This window comes from Sceloporus undulatus, chromosome 1 (assembly GCF_019175285.1).
Source record: "Sceloporus undulatus isolate JIND9_A2432 ecotype Alabama chromosome 1, SceUnd_v1.1, whole genome shotgun sequence".
In the NCBI taxonomy this organism is placed as follows: Eukaryota; Metazoa; Chordata; class Lepidosauria; order Squamata; family Phrynosomatidae; genus Sceloporus; species Sceloporus undulatus.
Window position 1 is genome coordinate 140,628,522 of NC_056522.1, and position 20,427 is coordinate 140,648,948.

The following is a 20,427-nucleotide window of genomic DNA, read 5'->3' on the forward strand; positions in this document are numbered from 1 at the left end:
GCAAAGCAACACTTAGAAAGGTAGACATGAATGAAAAGGAGAGACTGAAAGAAAGATATAAAACAAGCTTTATTAAGGATAACCTGTGAGGATTCACCAGTTAAGCTTCTGCTGATGAATGAAGATACATGTTTGCCATGAAAGAGAGAGAATATCTAGTAGAGGTATTTGTCTTGCAAGCATCTGGTCATGGGCCACAGCAGATTGATGAGTAAAGGAAATTATCAAGAAATCACACAGAAGACATTCTACTCAAGAGAAGACAAATATACTTGTATACAAAGATGCTGTACATAAAACATTCAAAATCTGAGAACTTACGTTGCTTATAATTTATTTATACATCCTGTTACTTTCGACTATTTTCAGTTGCCCACAAGTTTGGAGAGGGGACTTGAAATAATGTTGGCTCTTTCAAATGTAAATGACCATAACCCTGTTGGCTTTGGTCTGAATCACAGCTTCATTGGAAGCAATGTATTCCTGAATCTGGGCTTTTGGGCCCCCAGCATCAAATGTATTCCCCAGAGCCCTGCGTATCTCATGATGCCAATCATATAGCTACATGGTTCAAAGATAAGTGTACTAGTATAACACATAGCATCTTATGCTCCCCAACCCAAAGGAAAAGGGGGGTGCTCTTTGATTCATCGCTCCTGATGTCAAATCAGGTAAATGCGACAGTCAAGAGCGCTTGTTATCAGCTTCGGCTGATACGCCAGCTACGCCCTTTCCTGGAAGTAAGGGATCTTGAGACTGTTGTCCATGTGCTGGTAACCTCACGTCTAGATTTCTGTAATGCGCTCTACATGGGGCTACCCTCGTACTTGGTCTGGAAACTGCAACTAGTACAGAATATGGCAGCCAGAGTAATTTCCGGAACATCTAGGAGAGACCATATTACTCCGGTTCTAAAGTCCCTCCACTGGCTGCCTATTAGTTTCCGGGCCCAGTACAAAGTGTTGGTTATCACCTTTAAAGCCCTAAATGGCTTGAGTCCAAACTATCTCCGGGACCGCCTTCTCCCCTATAATCCTCCCCGCGCACTCCACTCCTCTGGGAGAGGCCTACTTCAGCCACAGACATCTAGGCTCTCGGCTACTTCCCAGAGGGCATTTTCCATCGTCGCCCCCAGACTGTGGAATGGCCTGCCGGATGAGATCCGTCTACTTACATCCTTAGACAGCTTTAAAAAGGCTGTTAAGACGGATCTCTTCCGGCAGGCCTTTCCAGAATAGCCAACCCGGCCTCAGGAAACTCCCATAAAGAGATACTGCTGCTCCCATTGATCACTGTTGTATTGATTATTGTTCTGTTGTTCTGTTGTATTGTTTTGTTGTTTGACCCTTCGGTCAGTTTTAACCTGTATGGTTTTAATTCTTTGTTAGATTTAATACCTTTTTAAGGGGGGAGGGTACCAGGGATTTGATATGTTGTATATTTTTAACTTGTTAGCCACCCCGATTGTTCTCAGAGGGGCGGGATACCAATAAATTTTATTATTATTATTATTATTATTATTATTATTATTATTATTATTATTATTATTATTAAAAATCAATGGAAGGCCTTGGACATCTAAAGCAAAAACATAGCTAAATTTGTCCTACTACCTTGGGAAATATAATCCATTGTAATACTGGCAGTCCTTCAAAGAAATTAAGGTAGTTGTTGAAATTAGCATGAGAAGAGGTCACCTTTGAATTTTTACTATCCACATTACCTAAGTGGTGGTTAGATGAATGGGCCCCTAAATACTCCCCTTTTGGCACTTTGATCAAAAATCTGATCTGACCACCTTCTTCCAAGGCTGCCATTTATTTTATTTCATTAAAACACAGATATGCACACATCCAGACACTCCAGGAGAAAAGAAATACACACCTGTGTGTGTTTCTTTTCTCCTGGAATGGCTGCAGGATAATTTATAATTTCACTTATAATTTCACTTTAACTATTAGTACTACACTACTGGATGGGGGGAAAGTGTTATATGCTTGGCAGAATTTTTGAAGGAATAGAAAAATATTTTGCCTCCATTAATGACATCCTGGGAGGCGGGGGGACTGATGCTTGCTAATTAGGTTGTTGACCTATACTATTGACTGCAACTGTGTGAATGCTGTGGTTCTCAGTACAATACAAGACAGCATTTAGTTTTATCTGCAAAGGCTAAGGCTTCATTGTAAGCATAGTAAGTAAACAAACAGCCTTTTAAAACTGCATATAAAGGCCAGTCTTAGTTCACTTTTCTATTGTTACTTTCTGAAAATAAATGCTGAACAGCAGCCAGGAAACAGCCACTGATTCTGAGTGAATAGCCCCAGTCATAAAATATTTGAATGACAGAGAAGTTTCCTGAATTTTTGCCAGACATATGCGAATGTCACACTCTTAACCGACAACTTCTGTGTTTCAGTGATGCACTTAGGGAAAAGTAATTTAGGAAGCAGTCGTGAAATATACAGTTGCTGTGGAGCTTATTTCTAGAAATGACCTTCTATGAGGACAAAATCTTATCTTTTGTTTTTTCCTCTTATTTCTGTGATGCTCTGGTTTATTGTCCTAGAAAAATTGAGGTTATTTAGGAGCCTCATCTTCAGAAACCTAAATCTGAATTTCTGTCTCCTTGAAAACTGAAGCTATTTCTTAGTTAAGACAGAGTCTGCTCTGCAAACAGTGTCACTACCGTGGTTGGAGAGGTCTTGGGTAAGGTGTTCTTTGTCTTCCTTCCACATACTCATGGGTGTTCACGCCACTGTCTCTCCACCACCGCGTTTTTCTCTCTTCCTTTCCTCTCTTTTTCCTCCACTATGTGTTATATCTCCTGTAATTCCCCTCCCTGCCCAAACAGCATTTCCCCCTCTTTTTCTCTTTTCCTCCTTCTTCCCCCTGACCCTGTTGGTTGCTTACTGTGCTCCTCTGTGTAGACACCAGCCCCTTCTTTTATAGATTCTCTGGGTGTCCCCATAAGAGTGCAGAAGCCTTTGGGGAATAAAGATTCCAGACACAACTTTCTCTGCAGTCAGTCTACCAGAAGTTTTAAAAGAAAAAGAGAGAAATAGAAAGAAAAGGTGGTGGTGCCTGGTAAATCACAGGACAGTGAGCACTAGGAGGAAGAGTGAAGAAAGAAACAGTGCACTAGCTCCTGGAGAAAGAAACTTTTGGTGAAGCTTTCCAAACATGATGTCTGTGGTAGCTGCATTCCGTGCCCTTCACTTCAATGCAGTCCAGTTATTTGCAGGCTCATCTAATTCCATCTAATACATCCATGGTCATCACTTTAACCACTTTAATCAAGATTTCAATGATGTTATTTTGAACATGCACAAATACTAACATATCTCGTCTTCTCTTACACTATATTGAGTTTCAGTAACATAAATGATTTAATGGCAATATATTTCTTCATTGTCTGGTTTGAAATTTTTGAACTATGCATTTTAGTCTCAAAACAAATCTAAGGTATATCTAGAAGAAACTAGGAAAAGAAAAATACACTTGGCTCATATTCTTGTTGTCTTAGGTATGAAGTTGCTCATACAGAAATGTAAATATCCAGACTAGATAGTCTTTTCTGTTTCTTTCTGACAATAACATTTCACTGAACTAATTTTGTAAATGGAGCCACAGAAGAAATAAAATGATTAGCCGTCCTTTGTTCTGTAATCCTTCTGTAGTGTAATTCCCTCAAAACAGAAAGCAGCAAGATAAAAATATTGTCATGGAGATCAAAATTATACTTGTAAGTTTGCCTGTCAATTTTATGGGTAAGTATTAGTTTAGATTAGCATTATTCTTTTTTTAAAAAAGAAAGAAAGAAAAAGTAAATGCCACACTGTTTAAATGTAAAATTGCAGCCACCCATTAGGAAAACATCAAGGGATAGAACCTTGAATTATACTGTTCCTGGAACAATTCAGCTGCAAAATATTTGGTAAATGATGTTGAAAAATAAAGAAATAGAGAGATGTTTGGGATGGTTCCTTATTTCACTTCTCTGTAAAATGGGGGAAGGTACCCTCTGTCATAGAACTGTATGACTTTAAATGGGAAACCTTCTGTACATGAATCTGCACTGAAAGGGATGCTACTGCTATGGAGCTCATGTGTGGCCAAACCCTCTTTTAATGCCCATTTTGAGACATGCTTAAATGCCAAAATTTTCAATTCAGACTTGCTTTAAAGGGGTGGGGGACTTGTATCTCTCAAGAGTTGAATGAAAAAAAAAAGATTCAATTGCCATGGTAACCTGAGTTGAAGAAATCTTTCCTGTTTGCACAGATCATCTTCCTTCTATCAGCCTGTTTACTAAATGTTTCTAAAGAAAGTAATTAAAGGTTAATCTCTCTTCAAAAGCTGACAAATCAAGTGCCAGTGAACACCACAGAGAGCAAATGATACATTTCAGGCTGGTCAGCAGCATCCAAGAACAGCATATCTATATCTATATATATATGAATGAAATTTTCTCATCATTTCCATAGCATCAGGTATTAATTTGATCTGCTGTTAGCATCACTGCTTAGCTTTAGCAAGCATTCACATTTGGACATGAGTTTTTCATGAAGAAAAAAGAAAAGGGCCTAAAATCAGTTAAAAGCAAGAAGAGTATTTCTGTTGCTTTTGTGTACTTTCGGTTGTGCTCTATCTCCATTCTTTTCTAATTAGTCAAATATATCTAATATAGCAGTATGTATGTATTTTACACAAACTTTTTTCCCCCTGGGTCACAGAAGGAGACATTTAGAAGGTCATTAACTGGAAAATCCAGTACAGCTCATGAATATTATTAGAAGTACTTCAGACATTGAAATAAGGCTGTAATATTGTCATTCCATGCCCTCAAATCAAGTATCTGTTTTGAATCAATGAACTGGATCCACAGTAACCTTCCATTCACAGAAGGGGCTTAGATCTAGCAAAAGGGAAAGCGAACAGAGGGCAAGGCTCTTACTTATGCAACAGTGGCTGCATTTAAGTTGCAGAAATAATGCAGTTTGACATCACTTTAACTACCATGGCTCCATGCTATGGCATTCTGGGATCTGTAGGTTTGTGAGATATTTAGACTTCTCTGTGAGAGACCTCTGGTGCCACAACAAACACTACAAATCCCAGAATTCCATAGCATGAAGCCACGACAGTTAAAGTGTTGTCAAAATGCATTTTTTCTGAAGTGTGTATGCAGTTAGGGTAAATGATTTTCATCATTTCCTCTTTCTCTGGTCAAGAGGTTTTTGATTTTTGTCTTTTCCTGCCATAAAAACAGTGTTTGGAGTAGTGATAGTGTAAAGTAACATATATAAGCTCTGCTGAGTCTTCTGCTGTGTGATATGAAAGATCAGTCACTTGCACAGCTGTCTGTTTCCTGGAAGCAGCACAGTTCTCTTATTTTAAGAATAAACTCTTCCAAAACTGATAGAACTATTCTGCAATGACTGCTGATAGAAGATGCACAAAACTTTTCCAAACCCGCCATCTTTGGATTTTGTACATCTTTTAGGATGCAACTATTTCCAGTGTCACCTACAGCTTGCAATATAAAAACTGTTACAACGTACAGTGTTTGGCATATCCACACATCAGACTTTATTTCTGTCTTCGAGGACAACAGTGGGCTAAAAAATCTTAAAATTAAATAAATGGCTGTGCTAAAAGGACAGAAATGCGGTCAATTTCATGCAGAAAGTATAGGAATGTTATAAATAAAAATAAAAACCAGGTTACTCCCCTCCACATATACTTGACTAATATTTCTCTACTATTTGGGGGCCAAGTTTTATGTAAGTTGCTCTAGAAGGTTTTGAGAAATAAAAAATGTTTTAAAATTTGCATAAATAAAAATAAATAAAATGAATAGTTTCTGCAGATGAGCCTCAGCTCATGATCAGGAGTTGTTTTACTGTATAATATTGTCCAGTGTTGCTCAGTCCAATGCCTATTCAGAACCAAGACTCATCAAATTGATCAAAACTTATTTCTACCTAAAGAAGCAGAAGTCTGTACCCTTAATGTTTTAACACCTTAATATAGATTAGACTGAAATATCCCTGGAGCAAGAATTAACATTTCCTTTACAATTTTGTATATCTCCTTAGAGCATTGTCACAATATGTATACACCAAAGGAAATAATACAGCCCTGGAATTTTTATTTACTATCAGTTAATAAGAACTATTAACTTTTAATTGAATACAAAAAGGATGTCGTATTTGTATTCCATTAAGTAAAAAATATTTGCCTCTAGAAGAGGGATGGCTAACTTCACCAGAAATTGTACTTCACTGCAGCTTCCTTCCTAGCTAACAGAACCAGTGGTGAGAGATGATGAGAGTTACAGTCCAGAGATATCTCGGAAACTATAAGTTGATCATGTCTGGTCTAGATGAAATCCAACCCAAAATTTGGCAGGGGTATTTCATATACAATGTCATTTCCAAATGCAATTTTCAATACATTATATTTGCCTGTTAATTTCCAATGAAAAGTGTTGATGTTATAGTCTTGTGGGGGAGGTTTCTCCCTCACCTGCCACCTAGTATTGGTGACTTATCAAATGTATGACATTCCTGATATGTCATTGTAAGAAATCTGAGGGAAAAACGAGGAAGTATTCTGCTCTTCTCGCTGTGATTTCCAATGAAAACTGGGACATTTAGTGAGTTAGTCATGAAAAGACCACCACTAATAACTCTTCTGAAGACCCAGAATACAAATAATCTGAACCATCCCTCTCCCTAAATAACAGCAAGAGCTAAAGCCACAAAAAATGAAACCAAAGTATTAAAACTGAGAACCCTTCAGGAAGGAGATAAAGAAAAATAGAATTTAACATCCACAGAGAAAGAGCATAGTGGTATTTTCCATAGTTCTCAAAGATGCAATCTGGGTCAGTTATAAATGTCCAAAGATAAAAGACACAGGATAAATCCAAGTGGAGGGGGGTCATACTAATACAGTTCATTAATATGAAAGGGCACAGAGGAAATGCATACAGTACTCGTCCATCTGAGGATGCCACAGAAGCCCAAATTAAAATCTGTTCATTTTCAACTGTCCACCAAATAGTTTTTAAAACATGAGTTGATAGTCACACATGAAAATAAGTTTAGTTTGGTGGGTGATAACAGCAGGTTGTATCACATGGTAGGTGCAAACTCTGTGGGATTTAAGATTACAGTGAAATATCAAATGCATTCAACACCTGTGCTTCAGTGCTTAGATCAATGTTGATGGATCTCTTCTTGTCAATGCTAGAACAACTCCTACTGTATAGCAACCTTCTCCAACATGGCATCCTCTTCAAACAAATCCATAACAGAACTACATCTGGAGATCAGGAGTACCATGCCTGAAAAGACTATTGTAGACCATGAAAAGGTGTAACTATGGACAACTGAGTTTATAAAGGGACTAGAACAATTTTCTCGTAAGAGTAAAGGCTACACTGCCTGGGGATGTTTAGCTTGGAAAACAAGGAGAATCAGAGAGCATGTGCTACCAGTTGTATAAAATCAATTATGGTACAGAGAAGGAGACAGGGAGAAGTCCCCCTCTCATTCTCCCCCTCTCTCATAACCCACAGTCATTCACTGAAGTTGAATGGTAGGAGAGTAAAGAGAGATAAAAGCAATCACCTCTCCTGACAATGCATTATTAAACTGTGGAATTCACTGCTACAAGATGTAGTGGTGGCTGCCAACTTGAATGACTTTAAGAGGGGACTGGAGAAATTCATGAAATCACCAATGACTACTACTCTGGATAGTTATATAGTGCCTCCAAAATCAGAGGAAATATATCTCTGTGTACTAATTGCTGTGAAATATGAAATAGAGGGTTTAGTTTCACTCTTTTCTAGTGGGCTTCCCATAGGGCACCGGCTGACCACTGTGAGAGCAGAAAGTTACATTGATAGGCCTTTGGTCTGATTCAGCATTGAGCTTCTTGGCCTGAATCCTATTGTTTCTCATAACTCTAGTAGGCCTACTGGATCAGTAACATTCACATACTTATGGACTGACAAGTCAACAAGTGGTTCAGTGGGTTGACTCTAGTTGGGACTGACCAATAGGATTCAGGTTCTTATGTTCCTGAGTCTGGCTAGAGGGAAAGACCAATGAAACATTTACTTGCAGGGATTGGATTCCTGGTACTATAGAAGATTTTATGTGAGAGATTCCAGAACTGGGTGAACTTCACTGATTGTTCATAGTTCACTTCTGAACTATGTTAGACATTTCCTTAGTGGAGGAGATAATTTGTTTATGTCTTGTTACACATGATAAATTAACGTCATCCAAATTGGCAGCCACCTTTATAACACCCGTCAAGAACATTTCTATGCCTATGGAATCTGCCCAAACTTTCCAGGCCATTTTAATATCATTCCTGTCAGATTTCCCTTCATGTGTTCCAGGTTCTGTTCTGAATGATCCAGGTTCAACATCTGACTTTTTTTACATGTATAAGTCTTAAGTTGTAAGAGCAGAGAAGTACATAGTCAGGAGGTTAAATGTGAAAACCAACTTATCGAGGAGCCCAATTCAGCATACAGCCCAGCTCCACTTACTCTTTCTGAAATATTCAAATGACCATAAAATCTGAAGTACTTGGAAAATAGTCCATGCTTCCAACACATCAACTTGACTTCTTCCACCCTTCTTTTTTAATATCTCATCCAAAATCACAAGGCAATGCAGTCTTGCACAGGAAGGAACTGAATGGCAAACATCCATCCCACAGGCAACAGCAGAGCAAAAGCAATAACACCAACAATGACAGCACTTCCAACAACACATTTACCTAGGAAACAAAAAACAAAGAACTTCTCTAACAGACACACATATCCATCCATCAATGTCAGTTGAGATATGAAAACTAAAAAGGTGTCAGCATCCCTCAGTGATAAGCCTGTAACTTATATTTTCTTCTAGGTAGTGGTTTGAAGAGTAAAATGTTTCTTGTAGAAGCATAGAATGTCCCTGTTTAATTATTGCTAACCATAATTCCTATGAATAAATGGCACTTTGTGACACAAATGTAACTTGAGAAATATGTAGAGCTTCTCTTGTCTCAGTCCTCCTTTGAAAACAACTCAATGGACCTAAGTGGTTTAGTACCAAGGATAACCTTCATATACATAAGAATCCTCAGAAAAATAAAAGACACCTTTCTTCCTTTTCATCATTTCTATTTTCTCTCTAATTTCCTCTTAAGCAAAATTAGCCATGTCTATGCGACTGGCTCATTCTGCCCTGCCTTATTTGGCACCTTGAATCCTCTTCCTTCTGCTGCTTTCCCCTCATAGCTTTAATGTCTGATCTTCAGTCCTTTCCACTCCATTCCGGACCTTGGTTCTTGTCTCATAGCCATCTCAGAGAGAGATCAGCCAGTTGATGTATTTCACCTGTTTCCCATTATGGATATAGCAATCTGTGCTTCTGTGTTTAGCATGACTCAGAATGTGTTTCGCTTACTCAGACACATGTGCATTATTAGTCATTTTTAAAGACACACAAGGCAAGGCAGTTCAAAGTAATTAATGCAGGAGGCGGCTCTGTTTAATCCGAAACCTTGTTAACATTAAGGTACTTGAAATTAAATAGCATCAGCATGAACCCTGGAAGGAAGGACGGCTCAAACCACTCTCTCTGACTCAGGACCACATTAGAGTTTTCAGAGGCCCTAAGCATTCTTGTAGCTGATTCCCCACCTTGCCTCGACATACCAATACGGACAGAAAGGCATCATTCCAAAAACTGCCCTATTGAACTCAGTAATATTTTCTGTGCATTCAGTTTGAGCCTCAGATGGCGTGTTGTGGTATTCAGCACTGCTTGTGGTTAAAATCAAAAGGGTTGCTGCAGCCAGACAAGAATGAAAGCTCAATAACTTCCATGGATTTAAATTCATATTTTTTTTAAACTGCCTCCAACTGCAGCCAGGCCAAGAAGCAGATCCCAGGGTAGTAGCAGAGGCTGCAGTGCCAAGGCCTGGGCACTAGGCACACATTCTTCCTGCTTCAGCTGGTACTGTGACTCCTCTTTTCTTCAAAAGGTCAGAGTGGTGGTGATATGCTCCCAGCAGAAAGCAGGAAGAATTAAAACCTGGAGATTGGGGCTTGCCTGTCACTGCTGCCTCCCTCCCTTGGCTCATGGTAGGCAAGCTCTTCAAGTGACAGGGGCACGAAGGCTGAGCAAGCCAGCCCTGAGTTCACTTTCCTCAATGGATGCTCCTGGAAGGAATTCCCTTCAAGTGCCACTACTCCCTCCCCCTGCCTTTGCCAGTCTTTGCCTTTCATCTGACCACTTCCCCACTCAATTACTGCTATCTATCTATCTATCTATCTATCTATCTATCTATCTATCTATCTATATTGGTTAATCCTGTTTTCATATGCCCTAAAAAATTTTGAAGGCCCTGGGCACTGTGTCTAAAATGCCTAAAATGGATAAGGCAGCCCTGCCAAGAATAGGGTGGGCTGGGGGACTCAGTCCCCCTGAAATGATCTCACAAAACTGGACCATCAAGACTCCTATGTAGCTCAGCCTCATTGGAATTATCATATATACTAAACAATCAATCACAAAGAACACACTAAGGAAGGTATTGTTCTTTAGCCTCCGAGGAATAATAAAGACTGCCTACAATCTTTTCTTTGAACGCTTACTTGGGAGTAAGCTGCACTAAGCCCATTTATTGACTAAGTACATATTGCCTTTGTAGAGTCTTCATATGTAAGGATTTTTCAATGATAATGGATGTATAAAGTAATTTGAGCTTCCCACTGCAAATACTTACAGGTAGACAAAATTATAACAACTTGCCCACCATGCTGAGCCCCCACTAGAACTTAAAAACATTTCTGGGATCCTTTGAAATTACTGTCCTAAACTTCTTTAATAACATAGAAGATTCTACGTTATTAGCAATGGACTTGCAACATAATGAAATTAAATAATTTGTGGCTATTAACTAAATGTGGCAAATTCAGAAAGCATTCCTAAGTGGTAAATCTTAGGAATGGCAGACTATTTTCTTGCATGTCCTTACACTTCTGTGTGACTTGCATGGCTTTACTCTTCCTAATAGAAAATACTTGCCTTTCAAGGAAAAGAGGAACAAAACAACTATCTTGTCGTAAACACAAACAGATATTCAAAAATGTAGATAATCAACTTTAATTACAGCATTTCCAACTCTTCAAGAAACTGTGTTTTCCTGCCTGCATCTCATATGGATAACAAATTATCAACAGCATTGTCATTAATTATTATAAATATCACACAGATTAAATCTAGTCTGTTTGTATGCCCTCCAATTACAAGGAATGGCTATTGTATGTTTCACATGTTCCCAAACTGTATAATATGTTGCTTTAAATCCTGGATACTAAAAATAACACTTGTTGCTGCCGCTAAATTGCAGTATTTCTCTGATAAATGTGAAAGTCCCTCTTTATTTATGGTTCAGTTTCTTCCTGCAGACAACTGTTACACATCACTATAAATTGTCAATTTAATAATGTCAGAAATTATTCAGGTAATCTGTCTAAACATTGCTTAGAAAAATATGTGTAAAATTATGTTATAGATTTTGTCAAATAAGCATCTGAAACTAAATTTATGATCTTATACATGCCAAAATTTGAGGCACTGTATTAAAATAAAACTTATATTTACATATAAGATCAATGAAATTTAGAAAATAATAGTAAATGTAAACTACAAAATTAAAGTAACAGGAAGGAAGAGAGCAATGACTATTTTTCCAGTAGTATTGTCTGGGTTTACAAAACAAATATTCATTTTGTTTTGGGGTCATTTACAGGAAAGAAAGTACAAATCCTAGCTACATAAGAACTTATTTGCTTATTCAGTCCTGTTACAGACAGCCAAAATAAAGCTGCTTCGAGTCACAGTGGAGGTATGGTGTTTCAATGATGCATGCGTCCTAAGAGTTCAGAAGTCACACCAAAGCCATGCTCCAGCCCTAAGGACTGGAGCGTGGCTTTGGTGCGGCTTCTGGACTCTTAGGACACATGCATCATTGAAACACCATACCTCCACTGTGACTTGAAGCAGCTTTATTTTGACTGTCTGTAACAGGCCTTTGTTTTTCTGTACTGTATGATTAAGTCTGATGAGAGCTTTCTCTTACATCTGTACACACAATAGCAGCTCTTGGTTTTGGTAAGTCCAAGATCCAGGTTACGTCAGAAAAAGTGAGTTCTCCCTCCTTCCACATTTTCTCTGTACCGATTTGAATCTCACTTAAGAAAACAGTTTCACAGTATGGGAATCACTGTTGTAGAAGCAATGAAAAAGCAATGCATGGAGCATTTCCCACTAATATATTCGAGTAGGCATTAACCATAGTGAGGAACCTTTAGTTGTTGTAGTTCTAGTAATTATTTTGACAAAGTGATAGCAGCAAGCAGAGGGTATATTAAGAGGCTCTCTTTGAAAGGAAGATCTTAAGCTGGAACATATGCTTGTGTTTCTAATTCTGTTCCTTGACTCTCCGTTTAAGAAGGATATTTACCTCCTTGCATTCCTGCTTATACCGATCTATAACTTCATGTGAAAAAAACCCCCATACCTGGACAATTATTTTGAGAGTGATAGTAGCAAGCAAAAGGTCAGAGTATGTTTTAAACTGAAACAGGCATTTGCCTTCCTTTTAATTTTCAGTTCAAGAAAGATTTTACTTCCTTGCTTCCCTGCTTTTGTATATATCTGCAATTTAGGAGAATATCATCTGAAATGAACTTGTTTTGTGTATTCCGTTGCTGGCTCTTACAAGAAGGGGAGAGAAGAAATAGCTTCAGGAATAGTATGGAAGACACGTCATCTGTTAGAAACAAAATATTTCATCTTCACACTCTTTTATGGAGTTCTCAGATTCCATTAGAAGCATCTTCTCTAAAAGAAGACGGATAACAGATGAGTTCACTTACAAATAATAATAATTGTAAGCCGCTCTAAGGGCCTTTAGGGCTGAAGAGTGGGGTATGAATACCATAAATAAATAAATTCCCATTAGGAGAGACCTTCTATCCTTAAAAAAGTCTGAAATGTTCAATTTATTGTTGTTGTCTTCTTTCTGGTTTTGTCTAATGATAAATTATGAATGTTCTTTTAAAACTCCCCCCTCCTGCTTTAACATTGCATTATGTTCAAGTTTCAGTTAAAGAAATGCTTACTTTATTTACTATAGGTTTGGTCATACTTACTTGCATTTTTACTTGTGATGAGTAGCATATGTTTCTAAGTAAGAACACCAAATAGTTTCATAAATGGGATGTTATTCTACACCAAATGACTCATGCTGATATTTGTGTATAGTAGTGACTACTAAATTGTTGAATGGCTGTTTGCTAATATTCTTAGTAAAGTTTATGATCTGAGCTTATGGAGATTATCAGACAGGGAAAAGGACGCCCTTATCTCACCCTTTCCTCATCCTTATGGCATGATCGCGAAAAGATTTTCATACGATGTTGCACTTATCCTGTCAGTGTCCTGTCAATGAACGGCAATCACGCAAAAGAGTTTCATATGATGTCATGCTTATCCTGTCGTTGCCCCATCATTGAAGTGGAATTGTCCTGTCATTTTGTATTAACGGCACTTTGTGTTAATACACTTCCACTTCAATTACAGGATCATGACAGGCTAAGTATGGCATGTATGAAATACTTTTGCGCAATCATGATAAGGATGAGATAAGGATAGGAGAGCAAACCTGTCCCCATCCCTATTTGATAATCTTGTGTGACAGGACATTAGAGATCAGGATAGAACATATAATATGCTGACATATGATATGACATATAATATGACTGATAATTCCTCATTGGAATTATCAGTCATAACTGTACTAAACTATCAGTCACAAAGAACACACAAGAAAGCTATTGTTAGCCTCCCAGGAATGATAAAGCCTGCCTACAATCTTTCCTATAATCCCAGGTCAACATGTAGCATCACAATGATCAGAGAACAGAATGGCATCATTGTTCACAACTACAAATGTGACACAGAATACCAACACCATCCAAAAATCTTGGATTAAAAAGGCATGCATGGAGAAAATACAAATCATGGAGATACAGGATAATAGTTTAAAGATGCTGAGATACATGTTCTCTTAAATATGCTTTGACCACTATGACACAATCTATGTCTTTTTTTTCTCTACACTATAAATGCTACAAATTACATATTCTTTAATATGTTAAACAAGAAATTACATGTCCTTTCCCTGTTTATTTCCACGCCACCTTTCCTCTGTTGTTTCCCTCTCTATTCAGAATGTATGTCTGAATAGGGACTTGTCCAATCAGTTAGTTGTACAATACCATGTAGATTCATCACAGTTTCTATCTGAACAAATAAGAACTTGTGCCTTCTGCTTCAAAATTCTGGCACTGTTAGTGATCTGTAGACCTCTTATGGGACCATTTATTACCAGATCCCCCTGCAGATGGAAAAAAGCTATTAAACCATTCCAGACTAATGCGTAGAGATGCCTAGAATCAGCAAAAGAAGACATTACTTTATATAGCAATAACTGGCAGAGTGAAAAAAGTTACTTCAAAAGGAATTACAGTAATAATTCCCAGGTCAACATGTAGTATCACAATTATGTATCTCAATATGATTAGGACCCTGAAATAGCTACCTGTACAAATGACTTTGTAAACTAATTCCTCACAGGGCCTGCTTTGGAAAGCTTTATTTCTTCTCCAAAGTATTTTTTTCCATAGAAGTATTGCCTTTAAATAACTCCCAGCAAGTCTGTCTGTCTGTCTGTCTGTGTCTCTCTCTCTCTCTCTCTCTCTCTCTCTCTCACACACACACATATATATACACACACATGCGCTCTCCTCCGTCTCTATGACATTTAAAGGGGAAACAAATGTAGTCATTCTGTGTAATAGTCAAACACACTGGCAAGATCCACAGTCAGAAAGTAAGTAGCACTCACTTTATCTAAAATGAAGCCAGAGTATACTAGATATAAGATGCATTCACATTTTCTCATACAGCTGAAAAAGGGTATCTTAGATTTTGGGAAGCATATTAAGTAAAAGAAACTAGGACATGTATGAAAAGCATGAAAGAAAGTATTTCTTTCCAGTGGATACTATTAGTTCACAGGCCTCAATGGGTGTGGTATTTCAGTTAGGGCTTTATATAAACCCTGTAGCTCCACCCATCTTTATATGATTATTATAGGCCCAATGTATGGTTTTTCTTGTGTGATCCTTTTAAAATTAAATCTGGATAAACATATATGTGAATTTAGACAGGAAGAAACAAAATACTCCCTTTGTAATAGCTGGCAAGAGATTGGGAGCAAAGGAGCATTGTGCAATATGTTTGCCAGAGTTTGGTGCCAGGGCATCAACTGATCTCTGTGAAGAAGGAAAGAAAGGAAAGAGCACTGATTTGTACCTGGCTAGACTTATATCATTATTGCCTGCATGTTGGTGGAGCAAACGCCTTTAGATTGTGGCCTTGGTGTCTGCTCCTTATCTTGTTTATCGACTTTCAAATTATGTTATAGAAATGTCTTTCTTTCTTTCTTTCCTTTTAGTTAACAAGGAACTGAGGCTAAGTTGCTTTCTTAACTAAAAATTCCCAATGCATATGTGAATGAGCAGGAGAAATTAAGCCATTCCAATGGGCCACTCATTGGTTGCTTACTGCCAGTCCAATAAAATGGATGTAAGGCAGCCAAATAGTCACTGAGTCATTGTTGTTAGAACTGTTTGCTAGATTGTTGTGTAGGGCTTCCCCCCCCCCCCCCTCTTTCCTTCATAAGAAGTTAAATACATTGCCCCCAAATAATTGTCCCCTTCTCAATAAACACTAACTTTTTAAAAATCTAGCAAGAATGGAAATAGAGTAAATGTCTTTTTGCCCCATTTACAAAGGGCAAGAAATAACTTTTACTCCTTGCTTCCAAGCCATCTGCTACTTTGCAGCTTTTTGCACGTATCACAAACCCCTATTAATTACTGGAAGTTAAGCTGTACTCATATAACCTTAATTTCCCCCTGTTCCTTATAATTAGCCAGTAGTGCATACCTTATTATACTGTGACAGAGGTGAGGTTACATAGTAAGATTTTTATAGTTACTCATTTATTTTCTTCAGGGATGAAAATGTATAGGCCGCCAAAGAGGGAAGGCATGCACATATTTCCCATGGATGCTGACTGGTGACAGGAAAAGAAGTGGCGGGGGCAGCATTCTTGTGCAAAACAATTCAATAGATTAGCCCCATAAACCTATTCTAACCATATTAACTCAGAAGTAAATCCATCTGAGATTAGGAAGAATGGCATCTAAGTAGATAGGGTTACTGTACATCTTAGAATGAAATTCATATTCTTGTTAGGCTTTCAATGAGTTGTTGAAACAAGGTGAACCTCCTAACCATAAATCTCATGTGTGTGTGTTTGGTTTTGGGGTAGGAAGTTACAGAAAGGAAAATGAAGCATGAATCTTTTCTTCAGGACTTCCTAGAGACATTTCCAAATTATTTTAGTAAGGGTGCTATGTTCACTCTTGAAAATGCAAATTTTCACACACACACAAATATTGATAAATCTATATCAGTGAGAAATATATCTGTCTTGGCAGGATAGTCAAAAGAAACATTACAGTGCGTCACACACACACACACACACACACACACACACCGCACACACATATGCATGCACATGCACGCACGCACACACACACACACAAGGACAGGCGGATTGGTCCAGACACCTCAACACATCTCCATAGAAATGCCGCACGTTGGATTCTTCAGTATGGAATCTCTGTCAATAAAAAAGGAAATTAATCCCTCTCCATAGGACAATTAAAATAAAGAGTTACTGGACTCTGTTAATTAAGATTTTATGTGCTTGGAAAACTGATCCACTACAAAGTGATGGCTATTTTTCATTAACTTACTCTTTCAGCTTTATGCCTAATTTTAAATACAGATTTACATGTTGCTAAATATAGATTCTAGAGAAGCCAACACTGCTGCTGGCCCCCCCCCCTCCCGGGTCACTTTTTCTTTCTTCTACCTGTTGTCTGGCTCTAGAAATAGTATTGGATTATAGTCCACCCACCCACCCCATTCTTAAGTGATACACACAAAATTAACCTGGATTCTTGCATATTTGCCTCTAAATGTATTGCCCAAGAAGTCATGTTCAAGTCCCTTTGTATGTCAGCTGAATGTAGATCATCAGAAAATCTCAAATCTGTCTTCAGATTTTTATACATTATTCCAGTCTAAGCAAATGCTTAAATAACAAATGTCAAGGACCTACAATGATGCACTTGATACATGAGTCAGTTCTGAGTTGTAGCCAAGACAATAGTACTATTGATTGTAACTTTCTCCCCCACCCCAGCCTCTTCTTCTTGACTTAATGCTGCAGCATGGGCCCATTTCATTGCCCGTGTGTGTGTGCGTGTGCGTGTGTGTATTTCTGACAAATAAAGCCCTCCACAGTAAGTTTCTTCCCAAACTGGCAACACCTTAATAGACCTGGTTTGCCAACGGATCCAGATTTGTGTTGCTGTTGTTTTTCTTACCCTATCTAACTTCTGAAAACCACCCAATCCAGAGTCAAGGGGCTGAAATGCCACACACTTGTAGGGTTTGTTAAGCAGCAGGTGTTGCACAGCAAAGCAAACCCTTGGCTACTTTGGGAGAATTAAAAGACTAGGAAAAGAGAAAGGGCAGGCAGGAGAGAAAGCCAGGTCTAGGAAGACATGTGGAAGGTGATAAATCTACAGAAACTTTTGGGCAATGGAATGAAACCAAAAGACATTTTCTTGCAGCAGCCAGCTGAAAGGGTCAAAGCCCACACCGTGGAGATACACATCTCCATCTCCAAGGGCAAGCCTCTTCTTTATAGGAGCTGGCCTTTCAGCACCATTTCTGTCTATGTTAGATGTTTCTGCTTTTCTGCTCTTCATTCAAAGTGAGTAAAATGAGATCAGAGGTAAGGAAGAGCCAACCACCACTTTGTCACCTGCAACATCGTGAGGGATGGGGATGAAGGGGCAACTTTAGTATGTTAAACACACACATGCACACATGCACGCATGCACACACACACACACAACTTGTTCCCATGCCATATTATGCAAGCCCCTGCATAAATCACAGCAGAAACAGGGATGAAATATGTTTGATCTCGTCCTTCCCCTTCCCCTAACCTCTGCCTAGCTATTATAAAGATCAAATGAAATCCAAGAAAAGCAGAGAAGATCTTCACAGACCCTCGCTTCACAAAGTGGTACTGTGGCATATATACATATACACTGGAGATAGACAGTAGCAGGATCCAAGCCTTTTTAGTCACTTTGAAGTTTGTATATAAAACTGCAGTGAAAAAGATGGCTATGGGAATTTGGAAGCATCTTCTTTTTTTAAAAAAAACCCAAGCTAAACTAGAGAGAACAAAATTCTCTCAGTCGCTTTCTCTTCCTCTCCTTCACACACACAAACACACACTCCCCTGCAATAGGAAGATTCAAGGTAGAAACCAGTCTGAAACAAGGGGCAGGTGCTGATAGCTAGAAGCAGCACCATCTCTGTCACCAAGGGACCAACAACACATACATACATGCACACAAGCACACAGCTCCCTGCCAACTTTTTTTTAAAGAAAGGCCCTCAGCTCATGAGAGGCAAATTGAATAAAGGGGATATTGTCATCTCAAGGGATGAGGCAAGTTGTTGTGGAGCTGGGGCCAAGACTGAGAAGTTGTGCAACCCTCCCAAATTTCTGCCTGGACTGGGGAGAGGACAGGAGCCTCTGGCATGAGTGTGTGATGCATGTGTGTGGGGGATGCAAGAGAAGAGACACAAGTGTGCATGCACACAGAAACACACACACCATGGAGAGAGGGGGGGCATTACACCTCTTTGTACTGAGAATTGAACAACACCTCCTGTAGAAGGAAGGGAGGGAGGACCACCTAGGCTGCCTTTCCCTGCAACTCGCAAGGACCCCCAAGTCCATCCCTGCCAGGCAAGGAGAAGTAGACCCCAGCCAAGAGAGAGGACCAGGAGGCAGGGGGGTGGGCAGGAGTGGGATGGAGTGGGATGGAGGGGAGAGAAATAGGGAGGGATGAGGAGCCCAACAACTGCTGGAAGTGGAGAGCTATTCAACGCGGAGGAGGGAGGGTGAGAAGGTGGTGGCGTCGGCGTCGGGAAACAACTTGGCAGCAGCCTCGGTATAGCTATCTTTAGCATCTCTCTCCCGGCTGAAGCCCATCCATCGCAAGGAAAGGGCCAACCCAGTCCCAGTGCCACCCAGAGAAGGAAGGAGCAGGTGCCCTTTCTCTCTCCACACCAAGGGAAGGGAAGGGGGGAAAGGGAGAGATGTTATTGAAACCCCAAATGCCTGGGCATTGCTGCTGTGGACCAGAAAGGGACCGAAATCTGGACAGAGGGGGAGGCAAAGGAGAGCTTGGCCCAGGGAAAGGGGACCAAGAGGGGCCCTCCTCCATTGAAACCCAATTGTGGAAAGCCTCCCCAAAAGGAGGAGACACACACACACACACACACCAACAGCAACAAGAAGAAGGTAGGGCTTGCTTACCCTGAGCCTCAGCCAAGAGCCCCCCTCCGAAGAAGACCACCAGGACCACCACCACCAGCAGCAGCATCCTCATCCCCAGCAGCAAGCGAGGAGCTTGCGCTTGCCTCCGCGCAGTCATCCCCATCATCATGTCTGCAGTTATTCCACACACATAGAGAGAGATGAGGGAGAGGGAGAGGGAGAGCCGGCCAAGGCAGGCAGCAGAGAGGGACAGGGCTGAGTGGAGGGGCAGAAATCCAGGAGGTTTCCTCTTCTCTTGATGGGGAGGAGGTGGAGGAGCAGAAATCCTCAGCTGTCCAGCCGGAGTCTCCAAGGGAAGGAGGGCACCGGGGCGGCCGAGGGATCACCGGAGGAGGAGGAGGGCAAAGCCAGGCGGAGGAAGAGGAGGCAGCAAGGGAAGGGCCCCCCGGGGCCTCCAGGGGTCACCAGGAGAGAGGCAGAGGCGCAGCAGCATCCGACGCCTCTTCCTGCAGGGCTGCTGCTGCTGCTACGAGGAGTTGCCTCGGCTCGCCTTCTTCTCATAGCATCAAGTGCCGGCCAGGCGCTGCTGGAGGAAGAGGAGGGAGAAGGTGCTGGAGGAGATGATGGAGAGGGAAATGATGAAGGAGGAGAAGAAGGGGAAGCAGAAGAGCCTCCTCTGGTCCAATCCCCCTCCAGCGGTTGTCCTCTGAGGCGAGGTAGAAAATCCCACCAGCACCACCAGCACCAGCAGCAGCAGCACCACTCCGACCACTAGCAGCAGGCATCCAGAGGCAAGGAGGCGTCGGCGTCCTCGGCTGCTGCTGCTGC

At 40.1% G+C, this 20,427-nt stretch overlaps 1 protein-coding gene across 2 annotated transcripts in view; it reads right to left on the reverse strand.

Annotated features, from left to right (window-relative positions):
- Positions 1-20,052, reverse strand: part of CSMD1 (CUB and Sushi multiple domains 1) — a 1,231,469-nt gene extending 1,211,417 nt beyond the window's left edge. For both annotated transcript variants that reach the window (XM_042480556.1, XM_042480547.1), the window contains exon 1: positions 19,639-20,052. In XM_042480556.1, the coding sequence (XP_042336490.1) occupies positions 19,639-19,768 (130 nt within the window). In that variant the 5' untranslated portion in view covers positions 19,769-20,052. The remainder of the gene's footprint in view (positions 1-19,638) is intronic.
- Positions 20,053-20,427: the final 375 nt, after the last annotated feature.